The sequence below is a fragment of the Sinohyriopsis cumingii genome, chromosome 2 (genome assembly GCF_028554795.1).
Source record: "Sinohyriopsis cumingii isolate HCF-2022 chromosome 2, ASM2855479v2, whole genome shotgun sequence".
NCBI lineage: Eukaryota > Metazoa > Mollusca > Bivalvia > Unionida > Unionidae > Sinohyriopsis > Sinohyriopsis cumingii.
This window is the reverse complement of record NC_142962.1, coordinates 1,577,371-1,591,424: the sequence shown is the minus strand read 5'-3', so window position 1 is coordinate 1,591,424 and position 14,054 is coordinate 1,577,371. Positions and strand designations below refer to the sequence as shown.

At 36.1% G+C, this 14,054-nt stretch overlaps 1 protein-coding gene across 5 annotated transcripts in view; it reads left to right on the top strand.

The window, feature by feature from the left end:
- LOC149804198 (unconventional myosin heavy chain 6-like) overlaps nucleotides 1-14,054 on the top strand; it is a 294,440-nt gene that overhangs the window by 193,690 nt on the left and 86,696 nt on the right. For all 5 annotated transcript variants that reach the window (XM_089937853.1, XM_089937830.1, XM_089937846.1 and 2 more), the window contains 2 exons: nucleotides 6,429-6,548; nucleotides 9,813-10,037. In XM_089937853.1, the coding sequence (XP_089793979.1) occupies nucleotides 6,429-6,548; nucleotides 9,813-10,037 (345 nt within the window). The remainder of the gene's footprint in view (nucleotides 1-6,428; nucleotides 6,549-9,812; nucleotides 10,038-14,054) is intronic.

Below are 14,054 nucleotides of genomic sequence, written 5' to 3'. Positions count from 1 at the left end.
ATTAATATAGGTAATCAGTATGGTTCAGAAATATGGGGTGGGTGTATTAATATAGGTAATCAGTATGGTTCAAAAATATGGGTGGGCGTATTAATAAAGGTAATCAGTATGGTTCAAAAATATGGGGTGGGTGTATTAATATAGGTAATCAGTATGGTTCAAAAAATGGAGTGGGCGTATTAACATAGGTAATTAGTATGGTTCAGAAATATGGGGTGGGCGTATTAATATAGGTAATCAGTATGGTTCAAAAAATGGGGTGGGCGTATTAATATAGGTAATCAGTATGGTTCAGAAATATGGGGTGGGCGTATTAATATAGGTAATCAGTATGGTTCAGAAATATGGGGTGGGCGTATTAATATAGGTAATCAGTATGGTTCAGAAATATGGGGTGGGTGTATTAATATAGGTAATTAATTTGGTAATAAGTTCATTGAAAGTATAGGGTGGGCATATTAATAAAGGTAATCAGTATGGGGTGGGCTTGTCAGGTCAGTATGGTAAGATCAGTGGCTGCCTGTATTTTAACTGACTTATTTTCAGTCTTCATTATTGTACTCGAAATTTTCGAAAGGTTTTTATGCTTTATTGATTTATCATATGTACTCATGTACAAGTCCGATCCAATTGTAAACTGCATTGACCCAGATCTGCTGGCTCTTTATGTGATGGTAGATTTGGGTCTATGTTATTTGCAATTGGACCCAACATATACATGAATACTGAATTAACTCACTGATGAGATGAATCAAACTGAAAAAAGACAAAGATCCAGATCTGCCAAGCTACTGAAAGTTTCTTGTTTAATAACACAAAAGTTGCACACATAATTCTTGGAAAATAAGTGAAAAACAGCATACAGATTTATAAGACAATTCAGAAGAAGACAAAATCAGGGCATTGTTAAGTGTTTAAAAGTTTTTACTCCATTAAAAAAAACAACTGCTGGATTAATCTTTTTCCTAGAAACTTTCTGTATTGCTCAGTAATGATGTATGTCGACACCTGACCACAAGGCCATATGTCGACACCTGACCACAAGACCATATGTTGACCAATGACCACAGGGCCAAGCGAAATTTGGTATGACCCTGTATCAGTAACAATGCACATTGAGCACTTCTTCCAATTTTTTGTTCTCTGTCTCCAAATCTTGACCCTGTTTCATCAGAAAAATAAAAATATGCCTGTAACTTTTCATTAGTGGATGTCCATCCATGTCTCTATTGACACTAGCTATGGACCTAGTCACAAAACATAATTAAAACTGTAAGATGTCAATGACTATATATTGTATGGCAGTGTATCTGGCAATATAAACATTCAAGGTTGGCTGAGTTGCAATGTAAAGTGTTCACCATCCATTAGTGTAACATATTTTCGAGGTTAAAGTCACCCATATATCAACATACACATTGATCCCATGGTCTAGTTGATTCTAAATTCAACATACACATTGATCCCATGGTCTAGTTGATTCTAAATTCAACATACACATTGATCCCATGGTCTAGTTGATTCTAAATTCAACATACACATTGATCCCATGGTCTAGTTGATTCTAAATTCAACATACGCATTGATCCCATGGTCTAGTTGATTCTAAATTCAACATACACATTGATCCCATGGTCTAGTTGATTCTAAATTCAACATACACATTGATCCCATGGTCTAGTTGATTCTAAATTCAACATACACATTGATCCCATGGTCTAGTTGATTCTAAATTCAACATACACATTGATCCCATGGTCTAGTTGATTCTAAATTCAACATACACATTGATCCCATGGTCTAGTTGATTCTAAATTCAACATACACATTGATCCCATGGTCTAGTTGATTCTAAATTCAACATACACATTGATCCCATGGTCTAGTTGATTCTAAATTCAACATACACATTGATCCCAAGGTCTAGTTGATTCTAAATGAAAATGGTAATGCTCAGGCATACAATATAGTCAATCACCCTGATGGTCTAGTGGTTAGAGTGTCCACCTTGAATGCAGGAGGTCGCGGTTTCGAATCATGGCTGAGTCGTACCAAAGACTTATAAAAATGATACTAACAGCTGCCTCACTAGGTACTCAGCATTAAAAGGTTAATGTTAGGACTGGTCGGTCTGGAGTCAGAATAATGTGACTGGGTGGAACATCATGCTTCATGTCTGTGGCATGATGCCCCAGTGCTAATCATCACTATAAACTGCTACACTGCAGATATCTTAGCGATATGACTGAAAAAGTTGTTAAAGCTATGTTAAAAATCCAAGTCACACACATACAATATAGCCACTACAGGAACCATCTTGAAATCTTAATGCTACATCATCAGGCCTGTTGAATGGATATTCATATCATCATGGGGTTTTCACTGAAACGAAAACAGTAAACTTGTATGATGCTGGTCTAACAGCCAGCAGCCATCTTGGAAATCTTTTCCCTTGGAGTCTAGTTGGTCCTAAATGCAGATGATGTCAATCTGACATCCAATATGGCCACCATGGTAGCCATCTTGAAAATCTGGTTTCTTCTACTCTTCCATGATCAATGGTCATATCAACATACGGTTTAGATGAAAACCTTATGATATCTGGTTGGTACTAAATGAAAAACTGCACCGTTGGCCTAAGTGGTCATACCAAAGACTAAAAAAATGGTACTAACAGCTGCCTCTCTAGACACTTAGCATTAAGAAGTTAGTGTTAGGACTGATCAGTCTTGTGTGAGGATAATAAGACTGGGAGGGGATGCCTCAATGTTATATATCACTATAAGCTATCCCACTGCAGACATTCTAGTGATATGACTAAAAAATTGTTAAAGCTGCATTAAAAATGAAAATTGTGCCCACAGAATCCACCATGGCTGCCACAATGAAGATACTGAAAACGCTTTCATTAATTTTCCTGAATTTATGGCCATATCTGATTTTCACCTTTGGTGAAATCATAATCATGATATCTAATTGGTCCTAAATAAAAATGGTGCCCTTCTGAATCACAATGGACATCCTGAAAATCTTGTTGCAGATTCTCCTTCATGGAGGCTTACTCTATGCAGCTTGTATGGTACCATATTCAGATAAATACTTCCACAGATAATAAACGCCAAATGCTCTTTTAGTCAAAACTTATGCATAAATCCATTTCTAATTCCATTTGTCTTAATTCCTGCATGCCTTGTGTGAGGGAAGTGACTGTTAAATCTGTCTTGAAAGTCATGATTTTCATTGGAACATGCCACCATTCTTGTTTGGAGTCTTGTTATTGTTTCATTTTGTGGGTTTAATAAATGTGAGAAATGGATGTTGGATATGTTTTATGTGGCATGACATATTGTGAGAGAAAATGCACCACCAGTGTGGAGAGCTCCCAATTGTGAGATAACTAGACTACCAGTAGTAGAAATCATGTTGATGGGAACATTGGTATGTGCTGATTCATCTTATGAAATGTACCTAAATAAGAATCTTTTAAGCACGCATGAAGTATGGTGCCATATATACTTGAAGTCAAGTCCAACTACAAACTTCATAGACCCCGGCTTGCTGTCACATAATGCACTGGCAGATCTGGATCTATGCAGTTTTATTAGGAGTAATCAGCTGAACAAAAAACAGAAATATTGACCTGCTTGCACATTATGCAGCACCAGATCAGAAGCTGTGTTTTAATGCATTTAGAGTTAAAAGTAAGTGTATTTGGTTGGTATTGCTTTTTGAACAGATGGGATTTATACATGTATTGTTATCACACTTGAGTTATTCATCTAGCAGTCCAGTATTCACATCTTTATAAGATAGTTTTCACAGATCGATTTTTCTTGATCTAATGTCAAGTTTTGGTTTTTAAATTATGCAGCAGTGGAACTGGCAAACAACGTTCCCTCTAAGGCATGTACACTAGTGAGTGCCAAGCAAAGGCCACTGAGCAGACTGCAAAACCTACTGAGCAGATTTTTTTACAGAAATTGTATCCTCAGGCAGGGTGCGTCAAAGTGGGTGGGTGGTCACGGTCATTATAGATTAAATGCCATTAAATCAAACATCTAGAATTTTAATCTCAACCATGTCAAGACTGAAAATATTTTAAACAATGAACAACTGTAATCAGTTAGAAGAAATTGTGTTCACGAGAAATCAAAAGAATTATCTCTGCACGCAGAATACATTTAGCTGCGCTATGACATCAAACAAGCTGCGCGCGTGCAGCTTAGCGGGAACATTGCTGGCAAAGTGTACCACAGGGATGCTTTAGTTCACCCCATCCTCTCACACCATTCTATGTACATGTATGTCATAATAAAATGACCTATTAAAACACAGTAGGAAAGTACTCCAGTGAGATGAAGCACTCGATTAAATTTTGTTTGATCACTAGCTTGTCATCAGGTATCACATAAAACAGAGAACATAGAAGAATACTTGTTTAACAATGCTTGGCACATGGGTCAAAGGTCAAAGTACAATATAAATTAAAATTTGGACATGTTGAAGATTAATTTAAGTTTTTGGAGATACTTGTATCTGTAAATCCTCATGTTTAAATTTCTGAGGACTATGTGTATTATAGCAGATTACAATGCAGCTCAAAACTCTTGAATCCTGTGCATGTTGTAGAAAGTTAAAATTCCTTAAGGCCTGTGCATATTATAACAAATTATGTTGTGTAAAGTTAAAATCTCTTGAGGCCTGTGCATATTGTCTCTTGAGGCCTGTATATATTATAGAAGTTAAAGTATTGTGAGGCCTGTGCATATTATATCTCTTGTGGCCTGTGCTTGCTATCAAAGTTAAAGTCTCTTGAGGCCTGTGCATATTATATCTCTTGAGGCCTGTGAATACTATTGAAGTTAAAGTCTCTTGATGTTCTTGCATATTATATCTCTTGAGGCCTGTACATAATATATTGCTTGAGGCCTGTGTATATAACATAGAAGTTAAAATCTCTTGAGGCCAGTGCATATCTCTTGAGGTCTGTGCATAATATATCTCTTGAGGTCGGTGCATACTATAGAAGTAGGCCTGTGCATATAATATCTCTTGAGGCCTGCACATATTTAGAAGTTAAAGACTCTTGAGGCCTATGCATATTATAGCAAATTACAATGTGTGCATTTAAAATCTCTTGAGGCCTGTGTATATTAAAATCTCTTGAGGCCTGTGCATATTATATCTCTTAGGCCTGTGTATACTATAGAAGTTAGTCTCTTGAGGCCTGTGAATTTTATATCTCTTGAGACCTGTGTCTGCTATAGAAGTTAAAGTCTCTTGATGCTTATGCATATTATATCTCTTGAGGCCTTTACATAATGTATCTCTTGAGGCCTGTATATATTATAGAAGCTAAAATCTCTTGAGGCCTGTGCATATTATATCTCTAGAGGCCTGTGCATATTATATTTCTTGAGGCCTGTGCATGACATATCTCATGAGGCCTGTGCATACTATAGAAGTTAAAGTCTCGTGAGGAATGTGCATATTATATCTCTTGAGGCATGTGCATACTATGGAAGTCAAAATCTCTTGAGGCCTTTGCATATTATAGCAAATTAAAATGTGTGCATTTAAAATCTCTTGAGGCCTGTGTATACTATAGAAGTTAAAACCCTTGAGGCCTGTACATAATATCTCTTGAGGCCTGTGTATATTATAGAAGTTAAAATCTCTTGAGGCCTGTGCATATTTTGTCTCTGGAGGCCTGTGCATATTATATTTCTTGAGGCATGTGCATAACATATCTCTTGAGGCCTGTGCATAATATAGAAGTTAAAGTCTCTTGAGGCCTGTAAATAATATATCTCTTGAGGCCTGTGCAATCTATAGAAGTTAAAGTCTCTTGAGGCCTGTGCAATCTATAGAAGTTAAAGTCTCTTGTGGCCTGTGCATATTATAGCAAATTACAATGTGTGCATTTAAAATCTCTTAAGGCCTGTGTATATTGTAGAAGTTAGTCTTTTGAGGCCTGTGCATATAATGTCTCATGGGGCCTGTGCATACTATAGAAGTTAAAGTCTCTTGAGGCCTGTGCAAATTACAGAAGTTAAAGTCTCTTGTGGCCTTTGCATATTATAGCAAATTACAATGTGTGCATTTAAAATCTCTTGAGGCCTGTGTATATTATAGAAATAAAAGTCTCTTGAGGCCTGTGCATATAATATCTCGTGGGGCCTGTGCATACTATAGAAGTTAAAGTCTCTTGAGGCCTGTGCATACAATTGAAGTTAAAGTCTCTTGAGGCCTGTGCAAATTAAAAAAGGTAAAGTCTCTTGAGGCCTGTGCATATTATAGTAAATTACAATGTTTGCATTTAAAACCTCTTGAGGCCTGTGCATGCTATAGCAAGTTAGACTAACATTGTCTTCCATGTGAAAACATATATGACCAACATTTTTAATGATTTTTGTTTTATTCTGCAGCAAAAAGAATTCTTTACCAAGCTTGAGATGCTGAAATATTGCAAGTCTGGGCTGATCCCAACCTCTCACATCCATCTACTTGACACAGAGAACATCGTTCTGGCCTGTAATATATTCAAGGTAAGGGTACAATAGCACCTGCCAGGTCCTGTGATTTTTTTCCCATAGATTCTTCTGTGCTGCCAGACTGGGCTGCAAATCTTCATGGTTGATAATACTTACTGTGTACTGCCAGTCTAGGTAGAACATGAGGTTTGACACTGGGGTAGGGGTGGAGTGGGGTAAACTTAATATGCTCTAGTTAGATTAGCATTTTAGGGTCTCTTCCAATCGAAATTGTCCATTCATTAACACTCATGATGGCATGTTTATATTGTGAATATTCTGGTTTAGTTGCATACAAGAGAAGGCCTCTAAGCAAAGAACTATTTTATACAGCACTTTCTTGCTATAATGCCCTACATTATAAGTGTTATAAAGCAAGTATGGTCATGAATCCAGTTTCATCATAGTACCATTATATTATGTGCATTATTGGAAGGCAGCTTCACTATAAAGCTTCCATAGTGGACAGTATTATAATGAGGGAGCACAGTACATGTCATGCACTTCATTATAAGGTATTCTTACTCCCATGGAGAGCATTAAAATTTGAGAATGATTATGTATAATGTACCACATGTACTCACTTATAAGTCAAGTCCAACAGCAAACTGCACAGACCCAGATCTGCTATCACAAAATGCAATGGCAGATCTGGGTCTTTACAGTTTGTTAGGAGTAATCAGTAGAGCATACAACATAGACCCTGACTTGCAGGCACTATGTGCTATGGCAGATCAGGATCTTTGTTGTTTGCAGTTTGACTTGATTTATAAGCAAGTATGATGGTAGTTTATTATAAGGCATTATACTGATTCCCATGCACATCATTGTAATGAGGGATGGTAGTTCATTATAGGGCATTATACTGACTCCCATACGCATCATTATAAAGAGGGATGGTAGTTCATTATAAGGCATTATACTGATTCCTATGCACATCATTATAATGAGGGATGGTAGTTCATTATAAGGCATTATACTGACTCCCATACACATCATTATAAAGAGGGATGGTAGTTCATTATAAGGCATTATATTGACTCCCATGCACATCATTATAATGAGGGGTGATAGTTCATTATAGGACATTATACTGACTCCCATACACATCATTATAAAGAGGGATGGTAGTTCATTATAAGGCATTTTACTGACTCCCATGCACATCATTATAATGAGGGTTGATAGTTCATTATAGGGCATTATACTGACTCCCATAAACATCATTATAAAGAGGGATGGTAGTTCATTATAAGGCATTATACTGATTCCCATGCACATCATTATAATGAGGGATGGTAGTTCATTATAAAGCATTATACTGATTCCCATGCACATCATTTTAATGAGGGGTGATATTTCATTATCGGGCATTATACTGACTCCCATGCACATCATTATAATGAGGGGTGGTAGTTCATTATAAGGCATTATACTGACTCCCATGCACATCATTATAATGAGGGAACACTAAATCAAATAGTTCTTAGTCTAGCATTATTATTGGTGAATTTCACAATTTTAAATAAATTTCCATGGATTATCCCTCACTAAAGCAAATTGTTTCCAGTTGGATGAAAAGTTGGGGTTTTTCTTAACATTATATAGACAGCTAAAAAAAATGTATGTCTACTTTACCCTTTTATCATAGCCACGCCTAAATTTTTACAATCATTTACAGTTTCAGATCATATTCATGTATAAAAACAACTGGATACTTCAAGGAATCACTCATTTTTACATGTACAAAATTTTGTAAAATCTTCAGTTTGTTTATGTCACTAAAAATAACTACCATTTATGGAATAAAAGCTTGAACATGGCATCTTTTCAGTGATTTTAAATAACACACAGTGCACAGGTTCAATAGACACTCTATTGTACATATAAAATAATCTTTGGCATAACGGGGTCAAATCCTGTCACAGCACACTGCACCAGCCTAGCTCTGAATTTGTTCCATAGGAATACCTCACTAAGAGAGACTTGGTGGAGTTTGTAGGGCTGTGAAGAGTGTCCGACAACTGTATGTGGAGCTGCAAAGGGGCTGATACGAGGTATATAGGGACACTGATAACCAAAACTCAACAAGTCCGATCCTGAGGATGCTATGATAACAGCCATAAGCCAATACTCCATACATGCATCGTAGGAAACGCATATAAAGTATATATGGGCATTATAGTTGAGTACATTTAAGTACTGGCACAAATTGAGGTTCGAAAGCAAAGTTGTGACTGCATAAAACATGGCAATGGCCCTTGTTCCATGGAAATACTTCAGGAAGAGAGACTATGGTGAGTTTGTAGGGTTGTGAAGTGTCGGACATCTGTATGTGGAGCCGCAAGGGGCTGATACAAGGTATATGGGAACAATGATAACCGAAACTCGATAAGTCTGATCGTAAAGATTGCCGTGGTAACAAACATCAGCTGATACTCCAAACAGGCACCATAGGAAGCATGTGTAAAGTATATGTGGCCTAATAGTTGAGTATATTTAAGTACTGATACAAGTTGAGGTTCAAAAGCAAAGTTGTGAATGCACGAACTTGGCAATGACCCCCCCCCAGAACAGAACTGGAACAGTATGCGATGCAAAAAATGTCCTAAATAAATGACATGGTGAAAGGAGGAGAGGTGGGTGGTTCTTTCTGCAGATAAGTTTTAGTTAAATGCAGCGTCAACACTGAAAAGCACACATCTCTACAAGAATCCCAGTTGCTGTATGATTGCCTCAAACAATTGATAATGCTCGATCACATGTTCCAACTCAGTCACCTGATTGGTTCAACATGACAACATATCTAAATTTAGCTACTAGCTTATTAACATATACTGCCTGCAGTGACATCATGTCTGGGCAGAGAAACCCTAGTAAACAAAGAGGGGTCCAACAAGGGGCCAGAGAAGGATGCACTGTGTATTACTCAAAACTATATTTAATCAATTAAATTAGAATAGATACTGTACAGTTGTTGTCTTGTCCTGGGTTTCTTTTTAGATCCTGGATACCTCCACAAAAAATGTATTTATTTTTGTGAGGAATAGCATGAACTTCTGTCACATTAGGAACATTTGCCCAAATTAATTGAGTAATCTATGTTTTATGTTAAGGAGTTTATTCTGCCCGCCAGTAGACTTGTAACATTTAGATTTATTACTCAGAGACTCTGGAGTCTTAAACATCATTGTAATAGATAGCATTTATTCTAAATCCTTTAAAAGACCTACATTGTGATTGTAAATTTAATAGTATCTTTCTGCTTTCTATCCTTAGGACCTGACCAAGTGTCTGAAAGACGAGGCAAATGAGGAATCCATGTTGTCTGTCATCCAGAACATTGTAAAAACAGGCATTGAACGAATAGAGCTCCGAGATGAGATCCTGTGTCAGCTGATTAGACAGACAAATGACAACCCCGATCAGAATGGTCTGGTCCTGGCCTGGATGTTAATGTGTTTGTGCACAGCATCCTTTTCACCTAGTAAAACATTACACAAGGTGTGCCATAATTGAATTCTTTGTAATTGATTATGGTTGTGGGCTGTTGTGTTATCACAGGAGTTGTAATTGATCATGGTTGTGGGCTGTTGTGTTATCACAGGAGTTGTAATTGGTTATGGTTGTGGGCTGTTGTGTTATCACAGGAGTTGTAATTGATTATGGTTGTGGGCTGTTGTGTTATCACAGGAGTTGTAATTGATTATGGTTGTTGGCTGTTGTGTTATCACAGGAGTTGTAATTGATCATGGTTGTGGGCTGTTGTGTTATCACAGGAGTTGTAATTGATTATGGTTGTGGGCTGTTGTGTTATCACAGGAGTTGTAATTGATTATGGTTGTGGGCTGTTGTGTTATCACAGGAGTTGTAATTGATTATGGTTGTGGGCTGTTGTGTTATCACAGGAGTTGTAATTGATTATGGTTGTGGGCTGCTGTGTTATCATAGGAATTGTAATTGATTATGGTTGTGGGCTGTTGTGTTATCACAGGAGTTGTAATTGGTTATGGTTGTGGGGTGTTGTGTTATCACAGGAGTTGTAATTGGTTATGGTTGTGGGCTGTTGTGTTATCACAGGAGTTGTAATTGATTATGGTTGTGGGCTGTTGTGTTATCACAGGAGTTGTAATTGATTATGGTTGTGGGCTGTTGTGTTATCACAGGAGTTGTAATTGATTATGGTTGTGGGCTGTTGTGTTATCACAGGAGTTGTAATTGATTATGGTTGTGGGCTGTTGTGTTATCACAGGAATTGTAATTGATTATGGTTGTGGGCTGTTGTGTTATCACAGGAGTTGTAATTGATTATGGTTGTGGGCTGTTGTGTTATCACAGGACTTGTATTGATTATGGTTGTGGGCTGTTGTGTTATCACAGGAGTTGTAATTGATTATGGTTGTGGGCTGTTGTGTTATCACAGGAGTTGTAATTGATTATGGTTGTGGGCTGATGTGTTATCACAGGAGTTGTAATTGATTATGGTTGTGGGCTGCTGTGTTATCATAGGAATTGTAATTGATTATGGTTGTTGGCTGTTGTGTTACCACAGAAATTGTAATTATCATTGTGTGCTGTTGTATTATCATAGTTGTAACTGATTATGGTTGTGGGCTGTTGTGTTATCATAGGAGATGTAATTAATTATGGTTGTGGGCTGTTGTGTTATCATAGGAATTGTAATTGATTGTTGTTGTGGGCTATTGTTGGTGAAATATTGTCAGTTATGCACAAGTTTCAGACAATTTTATATCATTATGTTGGAATCTAGATTATTTGAAGGTAACTTTTTATCATAAGATGTTTTGTACCAAATGTACATTTTATTCTTTTATGGAAATAATTGTGTGAAGGTTGTTATTGGATTACTCATATAACCCTAGAGTTTTACAGATTTCTTCAACTATTGTGAGGTCTCATTCTTACATAGAAGTTATTTCAGAATTGTACATATATTTTACGGTTTGCATTTTGTTTGAGAATTGGTTAGAAGTAAGTAACTCTCTTTAAAATATATTTAGTAGTCATGTTAAAACAACATTGTTTGGTCCTGGACAGCATTTCAGCCTGCATGGAAAAAGATGAAGCTATTTTAGTCCATGAGCTGTAAAACATCCGATATGGAAGGCAGCAGTTTGGCTGGTTGCAAATATGTTCATCAGAATTCTCAATAATCCTCTGGGAGTTGCTTGGAACCGTTTAAATATTGCAGAAAGATTTTTTTTTTCTTCCTGCTTTTGTGTGTGTGCAGTTCATATATTAGGTGTTATACATCTGGTATTTATAGAGATTTTGATCCCCTGTATTAGGTGTTATACATCTAGTATTTATAGAGATTTTGATCCCCTGTATTAGGTGTTATACATCTGGTATTTATAGAGATTTTGATCCCCTGTATTAGGTGTTATACATCTTGTATTTATAGAGATTTTGATCCCCTGTATTAGGTGTTATACATCTAGTATTTATAGAGATTTTGATCCCCTGTATTAGGTGTTATACATCTGGTATTTATAGAGATTTTGATCCCCTGTATTAGGTGTTATACATCTGGTATTTATAGAGATTTTGATCCCCTGTATTAGGTGTTATACATCTAGTATTTATAGAGATTTTGATCCCCTGTATTAGGTGTTATACATCTAGTATTTATAGAGATTTTGATCCCCTGTATTAGGTGTTATACATCTGGTATTTATAGAGATTTTGATCCCCTGTATTAGGTGTTATACATCTTGTATTTATAGAGATTTTGATCCCCTGTATTAGGTGTTATACATCTAGTATTTATAGAGATTTTGATCCCCTGTATTAGGTGTTATACATCTGGTATTTATAGAGATTTTGATCCCCTGTATTAGGTGTTATACATCTGGTATTTATAGAGATTTTGATCCCCCGTATTAGGTGTTATACATCTGGTATTTATAAAGATTTTGATCCCCCGTATTAGGTGTTATACATCTGGTATTTATAGAGATTTTGATCCCCTGTATTAGGTGTTATACATCTAGTATTTATAGAGATTTTGATCCCCTGTATTAGGTGTTATACATCTGGTATTTATAAAGATTTTGATCCCCCGTATTAGGTGTTATACATCTGGTATTTATAAAGATTTTGATCCCCCGTATTAGGTGTTATACATCTGGTATTTATAGAGATTTTGATCCCCTGTATTAGGTGTTATACATCTAGTATTTATAGAGATTTTGATCCCCTGTATTAGGTGTTATACATCTAGTATTTATAGAGATTTTGATCCCCTGTATTAGGTGTTATACATCTAGTATTTATAGAGATTTTGATCCCCTGTATTAGGTGTTATACATCTGGTATTTATAGAGATTTTGATCCCCTGTATTAGGTGTTATACATCTGGTATTTATAAAGATTTTGATCCCCCGTATTAGGTGTTATACATCTGGTATTTATAGAGATTTTGATCCCCTGTATTAGGTGTTATACATCTTGCATTTATAGAGATTTTGATCCCCTGTATTAGGTGTTATACATCTGGTATTTATAGAGATTTTGATCCCCTGTATTAGGTGTTATACATCTGGTATTTATAGAGATTTTGATCCCCTGTATTAGGTGTTATACATCTGGTATTTATAGAGATTTTGATCCCCTGTATTAGGTGTTATACATCTGGTATTTATAGAGATTTTGATCCCCTGTATTAGGTGTTATACATCTAGTATTTATAGAGATTTTGATCCCCTGTATTAGGTGTTATACATCTGGTATTTATAGAGATTTTGATCCCCTGTATTAGGTGTTATACATCTAGTATTTATAGAGATTTTGATCCCCTGTATTAGGTGTTATACATCTGGTATTTATAGAGATTTTGATCCCCTGTATTAGGTGTTATACATCTGGTATTTATAGAGATTTTGATCCCCTGTATTAGGTGTTATACATCTGGTATTTATAGAGATTTTGATCCCCTGTATTAGGTGTTATACATCTGGTATTTATAGAGATTTTGATCCCCTGTATTAGGTGTTATACATCTGGTATTTATAGAGATTTTGATCCCCTGTATTAGGTGTTATACATCTGGTATTTATAGAGATTTTGATCCCCTGTATTAGGTGTTATACATCTAGTATTTATAGAGATTTTGATCCCCTGTATTAGGTGTTATACATCTAGTATTTATAGAGATTTTGATCCCCTGTATTAGGTGTTATACATCTAGTATTTATAGAGATTTTGATCCCCTGTATTAGGTGTTATACATCTAGTATTTATAGAGATTTTGATCCCCTGTATTAGGTGTTATACATCTGGTATTTATAGAGATTTTGATCCCCTGTATTAGGTGTTATACATCTGGTATTTATAAAGATTTTGATCCCCTGTATTAGGTGTTATACATCTTGCATTTATAGAGATTTTGATCCCCTGTATTAGGTGTTATACATCTGGTATTTATAAAGATTTTGATCCCCTGTATTAGGTGTTATACATCTGGTATTTATAGAGATTTTGATCCCCTGTATTAGGTGT